At 39.0% G+C, this 12,997-nt stretch overlaps 1 protein-coding gene across 2 annotated transcripts in view; it reads left to right on the forward strand.

Moving 5' to 3' along the window:
• PLOD2 (procollagen-lysine,2-oxoglutarate 5-dioxygenase 2) overlaps nucleotides 1–12,997 on the forward strand; it is a 100,987-nt gene that overhangs the window by 34,218 nt on the left and 53,772 nt on the right. For both annotated transcript variants that reach the window (XM_004379209.2, XM_004379210.2), the window contains exons 2-3: nucleotides 4,336–4,427; nucleotides 8,362–8,498. In XM_004379209.2, coding sequence (XP_004379266.1) covers nucleotides 4,336–4,427; nucleotides 8,362–8,498 — 229 coding nt within the window. The remainder of the gene's footprint in view (nucleotides 1–4,335; nucleotides 4,428–8,361; nucleotides 8,499–12,997) is intronic.

The raw sequence follows: 12,997 nt of genomic DNA on the forward strand, positions 1-12,997 counted from the left end.
TAGATTTTTTACTTTTGCTGTGAATGTGAAATGTTGGATAATGAGGTAGTTGATAAGTGAGGAAAAGGTGTATTTCATTTTCCCTTTTACTTAGATGATTAATAGTGTTAAAAAAAGATTTGAATCAGATATTTTTCTGTTCTTCTGACTGAAGATTATGGATTTTTCATGGAAGTTGAACTCTTAATTTTTTTTATTATAAGAATTTTCAAACATTTCCAAAACTAATCTAGTGTCAGCAGTCATCAACATATGGCCAGTCTTGTTTAATCTTTATCCTCTTCCTCCAGTGCCTTCCACCTACCCCAAATATCTTTAAAACAAATCTCAGACATTATATTAATTTTATGGGTAAATATTTCAGCAGGTCTCTAAGTTGTAAGGAATTTTTCAAAAATGTATTCATTCCATTATCATGCTAAAATAATAATAATTTCTTAATATTAACAAACATCTAATCAGCCTTCAGATTCCCCTAATTTTCTCATAAGTGTCTTTTTGGAGTTAGTTTTTCAAATCAAGACATAACTAAAGTCTGTGATTTAGATTTGGTTGAATTGTCTCTTAATTCAGTTCATGTATTATGACAATTTCTCTTTCCTTTTTTTACCCCTTGCCATTGATTTTATAGGTCATTTGTCCTGTAGAATTTCTCATGTTCTGGATTTTATTGAGTATACCTCTTTCCTCTCATCTATCATCTTCTTTTGTCCATTTCTTTCTAGTAAACACGTAGGGTGAACATGTAGCGAGACTTAAAATATAAATCATGTTCAAGTTAAATTTTTTATCAAGAATACTTTAAAAATGGCAAGAAAGTTGAACTCTCCTGAGTTGGTTGGTAAAAGCTTGTGAGTAGTACATGTCAACATTTTTTTTTTCCTTATTGAGTAAGGCTTATTTCTTATCACGGTCATGATAGTTGAATAATGGTAAAAGGAAACAGATGTTTATTTGTACCGTGTTTTTACGCAAATAATGCATGTGTTACACTTTTTTTTTTGCCAACTGTGCCCTCCCCCTGCAAGGTATTTTTGGTACTCACGCTATGCTGATTTATTTTTTTAAATAGCATGTAAAAAAATGGCATAATGCACTTACTAAAATACCTCGAGGGGGAAGGAAATGGATGAAAAAAAGGATAGCATACGCGTTATTTGTATAAAAATATGGTAATGTTGTAAAACATAACCTTCTTTAGCAAAATCACATATTTATCATTTGGTTTTTGTGTTTTATAATTAGCAGTAGTACTGGGAAACAACAACAACAACAAAAAAATCAAATCCGTTGCCACAGAGTCTATTCTGAACTCATAATGACCCTATAGGACAGAGTAGAATTGCCCCGCAGGGTTTCTGAGGAGCAGCTGGTGGATTCAAACTGCTGGCCTTTTGGTTAGCAGCTGAATTCTTAACCACTGGGCCACTGGGAAATAACAGGAGTCCTTATTTGGCATATGATTATGAGACATGGTGACACTACATATTTTTAAGCTTGGCCTCTGAGTCATTGGATTGGGTAACATTTCTGTCTACTGGAAGGTCTGGCCAACATTACTTTCCCTATTAGAGATGATGACATTCTTTCTGTTAATTTTATACCAGAAATGGTAAGTGTAAAAATCTGTCTAGTCAAAATCTATACTAGTAGCCAATTCTTATGATTTATATAAGAAAAAAAAATTTCAGAATGAAAGTTTTCTTTAAATACACTCATTTTATTACAGAGAAAAGAGTCTTAAAAAGGTGTGCTCTTTACTTTTTCAAAATGAAATCTGTTATTTTCTATTTTGAAATTTATGAATGTAACATGAAATTGTCTTAATCAGTTAAGCCCTGTTTGGAACTTTATAAATGAAATTTTGTTTTAAAGAAAGAGTAAGCTAATTGATAAAATACTTACAAGTATATTTACCTGGGACTTGACAACTTTTTTTTTTATTGTTGTAATTAAATGAAGTTTACATTTCAAGTTAGTCTCCCATACAGAATTTTTTTTTTAACATACATTGTTATGAGACCCCAACCGCTCACCCCATTCTGCAACAGCACACTCCTCCCCTCTGTCCCTAATTCCCCATGAACATTCAACCAGCTCCTAACTCTCTCTGCCTTCCCATCTCACTTCTGGACAAAAGCCGCCCCTTTGGTCTCTTGTATCTACTTGACTAAGAGGCACATTCTTCACAAGTATCACTTTATGTCCCCCAGTCCAGTCCAATCCCTGTCTGAAGAGTTGGCCTCGGAAATTGTTTTAGTTCTGGGGTGATAGAGAGTCCAGGGGCCATGCTTTCCGGGGCACCTCCAGTCTCAGTCAGACCATTAAGTTTGGTCTTCTTACTAGAATTTGAGTTCTGCATCCCATCGTTCTACTGTTCCATCAGGGACCCAGTGTTGTGTTCCCTGTCAGGACGTTCATTGGTGGTAGCCAGGCACCATCTAATTCTTCTGGTCTCAGGCTGATGAAGTCTCTGGTTTATGTGGCCCATTCTGTCCCATGGGTTAATACTTTCCTTGTGTCTTTGGTGTTCTTCATTCTCCTTTACTCCACGTGGTTTGGGACCAATTGATGCATCTTAGATGGCCACTTGCAAGCTTTTAAGACCCCAGACGCCACTCACTAAAGTAGGATGCAGAACATTTTCTTAATAAGCTTTGTTATGCCAGTTGACATAGATGTCCCCTGAAAGCATGGTGGGACTTGACAACTTTAATGGAAATAACTTTTATTTCTCCTGGAGTATTGATTCGTTATAATGAAAATGTAAGAAATGCTTCTTTCTTGAAAAGTCTAAGAATGTTGATATTTATCTTCATGGAAATGTTTTCCTTTTTTTTTTTAGCTAATGAATTTATTTACTTCTTTGTGTGTATTGTACTTATTTATATTTAATTGTTTTATTTTCAAAATTTGATGTAGTATTTCCTTTGTTCCTATAAAATTGTTTTTAACTAATTCCTATAGTGCATTAATTTTATTTCCAGTGATTGTCTGTTGCTTAGGAGGCGCTGAACTCCTTCTGAATATTTTCTTTTGCTAAGTAAGAACCAATGCCCAGAATATTGAAAGTATGTTAGGTTTGTTTTCTTAGTCCATCCACCACCACCAGTTGCCATGGAGTTGATTCTGACTCATGGAAACTTCCTGTGTGTCAGAGTAAACCTGTGCTCCATAGCTTTTCAGTGGCTGGTTTTTTGGAAGTAGATCAGCAAGCCTTTCTTCTGAAGTGCCTCTAGATGGGCTCGAACCTCCAACCTTTCAGTTGACAGCTGAGCATGTTAGCCTTCTGCACCACCCAGCGACTCCCTCTTAGTCCATAAAGCATGTTGCTGTGGAGTCAACTTTGGTTCCTATTTATTCTTTTCTGAAAAATACTTAAGGTGATTTAAATGTTATGGCTTTTAAGACTTTTCATTTGCAAAAATTCACAAAATAGTAGGAAAAAATTACATTTCTGTTTCTAAATGTCTGCTCCCAATTCATCATAATTTATTTTAAAAAATTAAGGTCAGTCTCAAGTTTGGATCTCTTCTTTTTGCCCGCATTAGTGTTTTGTGAATGTAATTTGCTTCAGAACGTCATTGATGCAGGTGATAAAACAAGGATGATTTATAGGTGACCATGAAGCCGGTTGATTAAATAATATCTAGGAGAGTCTCAACATTTAAAAAAAATATCGTGTATTTAATGGAAGTTTTTTTTTCTTTTAGTGTTAAATATTCTGTTGAGAACATGCTATTTTTAAAGCGTTAATGTACTTTCTTACCAATAGAAAAGGACCCTGGTGCCACAGTGGTTAAGCACTTGGCTGGTAATGGAAAGGTCAGTGACTCCAACACTCTAGCTGCCCTGCAGGAGAGAGGACCTGGCCATCCGCTCCTGTAAAGATCACAGCCGAGGAAACCCTATGGAGCAGTGTTACTCTAGGGCACACACAACACAACAACGACCATTAGAATAATCACCATTTGACTGTTTATCATTTGGCGTAACATAACCAGTGTGAATTGCCTGGTTTTTTCCAATAGCTCTTTGTTTAGTCTTACGTAGATTAACAAACCAAAGCATTCCTGTGAACTTAATGAGGTCTCTACTGGTGGTGCAGAGGTTAAGAGCTTTGGCTGTTAACCAAAAGGTTTGGCGGTTCGAATCCACCAGCCACTGATTGGAAACCCTATGGGGCAGCTCTACTCTTTTCTGTAGGGTTGCTCTGAGTCGGAATCTATTTGACACCAGTGGGTTTGGTTTTTCTAATTACTATAGTGAATTGTAAAGTGCTAGCATTTAACCTCTTGGTAAACCATTTCATGTTATTTTATTCTGTCTTTGCAGATAAATTATTAGTCATAACTGTAGCAACAAAAGAAAGTGATGGATTCCATCGATTTATGAACTCTGCCAAATACTTCAATTATACTGTGAAGGTATGGTATTCTTTTAATTCATGGTAATGTTAGAATATGTCCTTTAAGTACATTTTTCATAACAACAACAACAACAAAGTCTGTAATCCACACAAGGAAGATAAAGTCTGGTTGCGTAATTGCTGTCAGTTTATATACAGTGGCTTTTTTAAAAGACACCTTTTGGCTTTATTAATACCCTGCTGCTCAGACAACAATTTCTGGATATTTGCTATTGCTTTGTATAAACATGGTCTATAAAACAACAGAAAAATGTTTACGTGTGTGTGTGTGTGTGTGTGTGTGTGTGTGTGTGTGTGTGTGTATACAGCCCTAGTGGCGCAGTGGTTAAGAGCTCAACTGCTAACCAAAAAAGGCCAGCAGTTCGAATCCCCCAGCCGCTCCTTGGAAACCCTGTGGGACAGTTCTACTCTGTCCTTATGTCCTTATAGGGTCGCTATGAGTCAGCATCAACTGGACAGCAGCGAGTTTTTAGTTTTATATATACATATATATACACATGTACACATACGTATACATACACATTTTTTGGGGGGGTCACATACAAGCACAGTGTATCTAATATTTGGCAGTATTTTTTTCCCACTTACTTTGAAGATTTCTATCTGTGATGTGTTTGTCTGCCATAGTGTGTCTGTGTACGTAGAATTGGAAACATGACTGTGAAGGGGATGCCTTTTGTGTCCCATTGTTGAAAGTTGCTTTTCCTTTTTTTTGTTTGTTTGTTTTAGAGGAAATTGGTAGCATTGTAAAAGTGTAAAAGGGTTTTGGAAGACTTATCTCCAGGGGAGTACCTCTTTGAAAATATAAAATTTGCGGAGGAGGAGGAGGAGGTGGAGCAGTGATAGTACATGTCTAACTTTAGGGTACATAATGCAAATCAAGATCAACCCAAGGTTGATCCCCATGAGGTGGAGGTCAGACATACCTCTGCTCTCCAACCTTTTTACCAATTCTGCAGCAACCATCCCTCCCACGGCACTCTCTACTTCTCCTCTGGGTTTGAGAATCCATTGCAATGGCCACACAAAACTCACAGACCATACTTACAGTTAAGTGGTTTATTAAGGAACAGGGTACAACTTGGAATCAGAATCAGTAGGCTACAGCTCTGAATCAGGATCAGGAAGCATGTAGGCAAAGTCTCCTTTCTTCAGTGCAAGACATCTCTCTCAGATCCTCTTGACCATGCAGGCTTCCTCTCGGTCCCCTCAGGACAGGAACCTCTCGGCCCCCTCAGGACAGGCTCCTTTGCCCCTGGGTCCTTTCTGGGCCTCTTGCTGTCTCCAGTATTATAGCCCTTGACTGTGTTACAGCTCTTTTAAGAGTTTCCTTGCCTCCTGTCTCTCTCTCTCTCTCCGTCTTCTTTTTCCCTTCTGCTTCTTGCTGCCTCTCTTCCTGCTTCTTTCTGTCTCAAAGACCTCTGTGGGGCTGGCTGCTTAAATTTACACGTCTTGTCAATTTCAAGATATGACACTCCCACCAGGACCACAAACTGACCAATCCTCTCTCAGTAGACCACAGACACTTCATTTGCATAGTAGGCTACAACTCATCTTATTTGCATATTCTGTTGACCAGTTGCTGCAAGTTGCATAACAATCCCAGGTCAAGCTGCAGCCCAGGACCAGACAAGTATCAAAACCAAGTTGTTTACAGCTCACCCAGGAAATATCAATCAACGTGGAGAAAAGTTACAACCTTTCTGGGGTGCAAAACTAGGGCACAGGTAACTCCTCAGGACTTAGGGGAAAAATCTCTCAAGCTGTTTTTCCGAAGAACCAAGGCAAAGGGCCACATACAGGAACTCATTTCACATAAGAAATCATCGAAGAAACCTGGGGAACTTGGTAGGACTAGTAAACTGAGCTGTGAAATGTGTTTGCCTTTTTTTTTTTAAGAAAAGAGATTCTGTCAGCTGGGTCTTTTCAGCAGGTAGGAGAATAGGAGGCATCCCAGAAAGAAAAAAAAAAAAGAACTTGGGAACTTGGGTAAAAAAGGGATAAAGATTCCTTTTTATGGGGAGAAATGGAGATGGTCTAATATGTAGTATAGAAAAAAGACAGGAATCACTATATAACCACTGGAAGACCAGGGAGAGATGTTACTATAGAACAGCTACGAAGAGGCTGAACTGCAGAAAAGAGATCTAGTGTTAATGACTAGCTGTTTAGTACAGGAGAGATGACAACGATACTAGGATAGAAGTATACTCTGTTCTTACAGGAGACACTGTTGAAGTAACATAAAAATCAGGGCAAAATCATTCTGAAATCTAATGAGGGGATCTGTAAGGTTCAGACGGGGGACGGTAGAATGTTTCTTATGTGGGAGGCACTGTGTTAGGGACTTTATATGTGATATGCTGTTGATTCATTATATGAATCATATGAGGTAGATACTACTTTTTTCTTTTTATGGGTTAGAAAAACTTGCCCCAGGGTACAATAGTTAGGAAGTATCAAATTTGGCCTCCAACCCAGTTTGACTGATTCTAGACTTGATGATTCTCCTGCTGTTTTCCCATGATGTAGTACAACTTTTCTCAAAGTGTCGACCCTAGACTACCAGCATCTGGTGAGAACTAGTTAGAAATAAAAATTCCCAGGCCCCACCTGAGACCTGCCGAATAGCAAACTCTGATTTTGGGACGTAGCAGTCTGTGTTTTAACAAGCCCTCCACGTGATTCTGATGCACACTGAAGCTTAGGAACCACTGGTATAGTGGAAAGAACAGAGAGAGTGACGCATAACAGTGTGTGCCGTGGAGCAGACGCAGTCGCTCACACGTGGTTGGCCCCAGGCATTATCGCAGGATTGGAGAAATCCAGAAGGCCTGTAGAATGGAAGTGCAGCAAATCTCAGCCTAGAGGCCACTTCTGAGGGCAAGAGTTAATGATTCTACTTGATTGGCCCCGATATGAAACCAGACCCACATCAGTTTGAGTTTCCTTGACTGGCTGGCGTTTATCCTTCAGCCTTCAATGTCGGTGTTGATGACGTGATGACAAGAGTCAGGAGGCTGGGAGCCCCACGGGATTTGCCAGCCAGATTTATGTTTGGCTTGATGTTAACTAAATTTGGAGCTAATACTATCTTATTTTCTAAATTTATTCTTTTCTTTCATATTTATTTTTCACTTGGTTCCCCCTTTAGTTCCCCCAATTTCCTAGCAGATCATTATTTTGGCAACTTCAGACTTTGTTTTGATGAAACCAAGATAAAAGGTGTGTATGTGTGAACAGGGTATTATACTTCCTGCTCCCTCAGAGTCAGTGTGTCAAAAATGTACTTCCAATTCAGGAGCCATCTGCCAAGGCTAAGGCAAAAGGTGAAGAGAAACACAACAGGGTTAGCTCTAATTAACTGCACTTAATGCAACTTCTTGCATTGAAAAATCCTTATTACGCTTTTGAGGGTAATGTAGGTTTGAGATCTCTAAGGTAAAGGAGGTGATGTTTTACCTGTGTTTCCCTGAACAGTCATTTTGATTCAGTAGGAAAATCACTTGAGGGCCCAACGCAGAAGTCACTGAACTTCAGGAGATTTCTGTATTCGTCATACAGGCTTCCTGTAAGATTGAAAAAGCATTGTGGAAGGTTTGTTCGCTTCCTTTTTCATTTTACTCTCAACAAATAGGGATAAAATACGAGAAATACTTTCTGAGTTCTTCCTGCCTCCTCCTTAAATTAGACTCTTTGCTTTTTGAAATGATATAATCAGGAATGACATTTCTTGCAGGGTGGATGACATTGAAGAATTATGACCTGACCGCAGTATCAAGCTTTTTCTTTCTAGCGTCGTGATTTAGTGAAACATGAAATGAGTGGTAACTTTGCAATACTGTATTAAGTTGCTGGTGACTTCCAGTATGTTGATGGTACTATCATAATTTGAATATTACTCTGGGATGACATGTTGATTTCACTTACAGGTCCTTGGTCAAGGAGAAGAGTGGAGAGGTGGTGATGGAATCAATAGTATTGGAGGGGGCCAAAAAGTGAGATTAATGAAAGAAGTCATGGAGCATTATGCCAATCAAGAGGATCTGGTTATATTGTTTACTGAATGGTAGGAGAATGTGCTACCTTTCAGTGCATTACACCCTCTGAGTTTGTAATAGTACTTATTAAACTTTTTTTAAAAAGTTGAAAAATTTATCTTTCTACATAATGTATTAAATTATTGACAATGAGTCGTTGTTTTAAAAAATAGAGTTTAGTATAAAACCATAGTCTAACATAGTTATGGAATATAATCAAAGTTGATGTGTTGCTGTAAACACTAATGAGAAAACATGACATGAGCTAACTCTTTGAAATTCATGTTTTAATCTTGAATTAGATGGAGTAAAGATCATGTTGACCTTTTCTATTGAGGATGGACATATTGTTAACTCAAATGGATGTTGGTCAACTGGGAGATAGACCATGTAAAGTTATAAATGCAAGTGAGACATAAGAAAGCATATGTCATTAAGGGAGAAGAAACTTACTAACATGTACATATCTTTTTGTATGCTACTTCACTCTCCTTCTAGTTCATTTGAAGTGGCCACCAAATCCTTCCTCACTGTCTTAGTTTCTCAGTGCTGCACAAGTGGGTGGCTTTAATGAACAAAATTTATTCTCTCACACATTAGGAGGCTAGAAGTCTGAATTCAGGGTATTGGCTCTAGGGGAGGGCTTTCTCTCTCTGTTGGCTCTAGGGGAAGGTCCTTGTCTCCTTTCAGCTTCTGTTCCTAGGTTCCTTGCTGGTCTCCCTGTGGCATCAGTCTTCCCCAGTTTGTCCTTGCTTCTGTGCCTAAACTGCTCCTTTTATAGCTCAGAAGTGATTAGCTTAAGAGACACCCGTAGAGCATCATTAACAGAACAAAGAAAACCCTATTCCCAGATGGGATTATATCCATATGTATACCAGTTGCTTTTGAGTCATTTCCCACTCTTAATGACCCCATGTGTGCAGAGTAGAACCCTGTTCCATGGGATATTCAAGGCTCAAGGCTGTGACCTTACAGAAGCAGATTGCCAGGGCTTTCTTCCGAGGCACCTCTGGGTGGGTTCGAACAATCAACCTTTTGATTAGTAATGAAGTACTTAACCCATTGCACCACCCAGAGACTATCCACATGTATATTGTGTTGTTGTTAGGTGCCGACGAGTCAGTTTCGACTCACAGAGACCCTACAGGACAGAATAGAACTGCCCCATAGGGTTTCCAAGGAGCAGCTGGTAGATTTGAACTGCTGACCTTTTGGTTAGCAGCTGAGCTCTTAACCACTATGCCACCAGGGCTCCGATCCACATGTATAGGGATCAGGATTTACAATACATATTTTGAGCGAGGGGCACGATTCAGTCTGTAACACTCAACAGCTTACCTTTCTTTTATAATGTCAGGTCATTGGTGGTTGCTACCTCCTTTCTTACATTCTCTTCACCTTTTTTTTTGTTGTTGTTTGTTGAGCTAAGGTCTGGGGTTGCCAACAAAACACGTGACTTATAGGCAGTGGAACACCACTTTAATCACATAGAGAGGAGACAGCAAGGTCAGCTTCACTCGTGGACGCCAACCTCCCATGGCCAATGGATCACTCTCCACGGCCAGCGCAGGGCTGATGGTCTGCATGCGCCCCTCTGTGCTGCAGTTGAGAGATATCTTTCCCTCCTTACCAGGATAAGATAAAGAAGTGGGGTTGGCCAGGTGCCATATAACACACACACTTCGCTAAGCAGTTCCTGGGAATATTGGCACGTGCTCAGGGCACGAAGGGTGGGATGTGCTGAGCTCGCCAGCTGCTACGGGATGTGCTTTGAGTCAAGGCGTCCCAGTAAAAGGAAGTCAGCCTACACTCTCATCCCGTCCTAGAAGTCAGGGTGACCTATGTGGTTCTAAGCACAAGGTTTCCTTGTTGGTCACAGAGAAAGGCGGCAGGCTGCCTTGTCTGCACCTTCCACATGGCCCCTGATTGCTCACTTTAATCCACTTTGCATTTTCTCCTCTAATTTTACTCGTGTCTTTTTGTGTATCTTTCTCTATTTGAAAATCCAAAGACAGACTATTGCAGATGAAAGAGTAATGCTTTTAATGTAAATGTGTAAATAAGGCTTGAATTTTGAAGTTAAAATAGACATAATGAAGTACCAGTACCATCAACACTTAAACGTTTTCAAAGAGCCCATAATACTTGGATCTTCAGAATTTTCGCTCGTGTCTCCTTGACAAAAAAATAAAGTTCTGCTGTGGTTACCTGTTCCTGTGAGAGGAGATGTGGTAAAGCAGGTGTTAGCTTGTGTCCCGGGAATTTTTCTACAGAATCTATTATTATATGATATTTTATTACCTTCAGAAAAACTGTTTAGGTTAGATACTCAGTCTGTTTTGGTTAAAAATTACCATGGATTTTAAGCACCTAATAACTGTATTGGTCAGTGTGACCTTGCCACATGTACATTTTCGTTTTGACTTGAAGGTAGATTGATTCTTCTTGTAAAAGTTACTATATATGATCTGGTAATAATTGTAGATTCCTGAGCCTCCTTTTGGGTTTTAGGAAGAACTCCTTTCCTCTGCATTTCCCTCCCCAGGCTTCCTCTTCCAGATTGAAGGTTTAGCCTTGGGAGGACTGTCAGTAAAGGGCAGATTAGTCAGGGACCCTGAGGTATCTGAAGTCAGCTTGAGTGGGCTTTGATTACTAGATGACTGTTCACTTAGGTCACTGTTATGTAAACTATACAGAGGTGTACGTACTTAATGGTTTATATAGGCTGTTTTTTTGTTAACTGTGTTTACATACCATGAAATTCACTCATTTTCAGTGTAAAATTCAGTGATTTTAGTAAATTTACGTTGCTGTGCAACCATTTTCGTTATCCAATTTTTAGAACATCTCCATCACCCCAAATGATCCCTCTTGCCCATTTACATAGACGCAGTGGTTAAGCGTTCGGCTGCCAGCCAAAAGGTCAGCAGTTCGAATCCATCAGCCGCTCCTTGGAAACCCTGCGGGACAGTTCTACTCTGCCCTATAGGGTCGCTGTGAGTCGGAATTAACATGAAGGCAATGAAGGCAATGGGTTTGGTTTTTTTGGCTTTGTGAATTAATTTGGAAACAGTTTTATAATATTGCTTCCATTGGAATATGTATTCTGAACTGACTCTTGGATGAACATTTAGAATAAAGATCATACTAGAGACTAGATGGAGCCCGGGTGGCACAGTGGTTAAGAGCTCGGCTGCTGACGAAAAGGTCGGCAGTTCAAATCCCCCAGGCCGCTCCTTGGAAGCTCTATGGGGCAGTTCTACTTTGTCCTACAGGGTCACTGTCAGTTGAAATCAACTTGACAGCAATGGGTTTGGTTTTCATTTAGAGACTAGATATTTGTAAGTATGCTCTGTAGAATAAGATATATCCTATTTAATTTAGCTAGATACAAATATCCGTCAAGGTTTTGAGTTCACAAAAAACAAATGAAAACGGAAACTTCTTTATGTGTAGACACTTAAAACTTTTTTTTTTTTCCAAATTATTTCATACCGCATTGTGTGTGTATTTATTTCTACTAGTATGGCTTGTACGTTTGACAGTCTCGCCTTGATTAGACAACTACCAATAAATATAATGGACTCAGTGACTCTTAGTAATATGGATAAAGTACCATGAGTTCTTTTGAAATAGGCTAATAAGTGTTTTGGAGACAAATATTGTAACTTGGTAGCTGCAGATTCTCTCGTGGAGAGAAATGATTTCAGAATGGCCCTCCTGCAACGTAAATGAGCATTTTGGATTTTATAGTAAAGTACTTTGGATAACTTTTAGAGTTATCTTATAAAGCATGTATTTCTTTTATTGTAATCACAGTGAAGACAGATGGTTAGACCCAAGATAAAGGACTTTGAACTTTTAGGCTATTGCCAACTAAAGGTAATAGTAATGAAGACTAAACTTAAACAAATTAGAATGGTAGTCAGTGTTATATACAAAGGTTGATATATGACTGAAATAAGTGTAAAATCAAGCCCTTACTTCATCAGTTTACTAGGTGGCTCTGGTCTGGGCAGTTGGTTCAGGATGTAGGAACTTTGGCCAAAAATGGAGAAAGAATCGTCACACAAATCCCTACTGTTACCCAATATGCCTGATCACTGTGAGTGTGTATGGCTACTTTTATTCACTTTTGCTGAATTGCAGTTGTTTGTGTCCTCCCCACAGTGAAGCTGGGGGCTGCATCTGATTGAGATTTTTGTCAGGGTACAGTAGCAGTCACTCACTAAATACTGGGTAACAGTAAATTATATCACAAGAGGTAGAACAGACCTTACAAGAGGGAGAAACAAGGTGGATGCTTTAAACGGTTTTTAAAGATTGTTTTTCTTTGTTCTTTGGAGAAATAAAATGACTTTTGAAGATTTTTTAAATCTCAAAGGATTGACTTTATAAAAGAAAATTGAACTTTGACCAAAAACCAAGAATGTGATGCTTTTGTTTCTGATCTCTCGTATGTCAGCCAGTGTTTATTTCTTTTGGCTTCTCATTAAATCATATTTTGCTGAAACAGTGAGATCAGTGA

Source organism: Trichechus manatus, unplaced genomic scaffold (assembly GCF_000243295.1).
Source record: "Trichechus manatus latirostris isolate Lorelei unplaced genomic scaffold, TriManLat1.0 scaffold00062, whole genome shotgun sequence".
Lineage (NCBI taxonomy): Eukaryota > Metazoa > Chordata > Mammalia > Sirenia > Trichechidae > Trichechus > Trichechus manatus.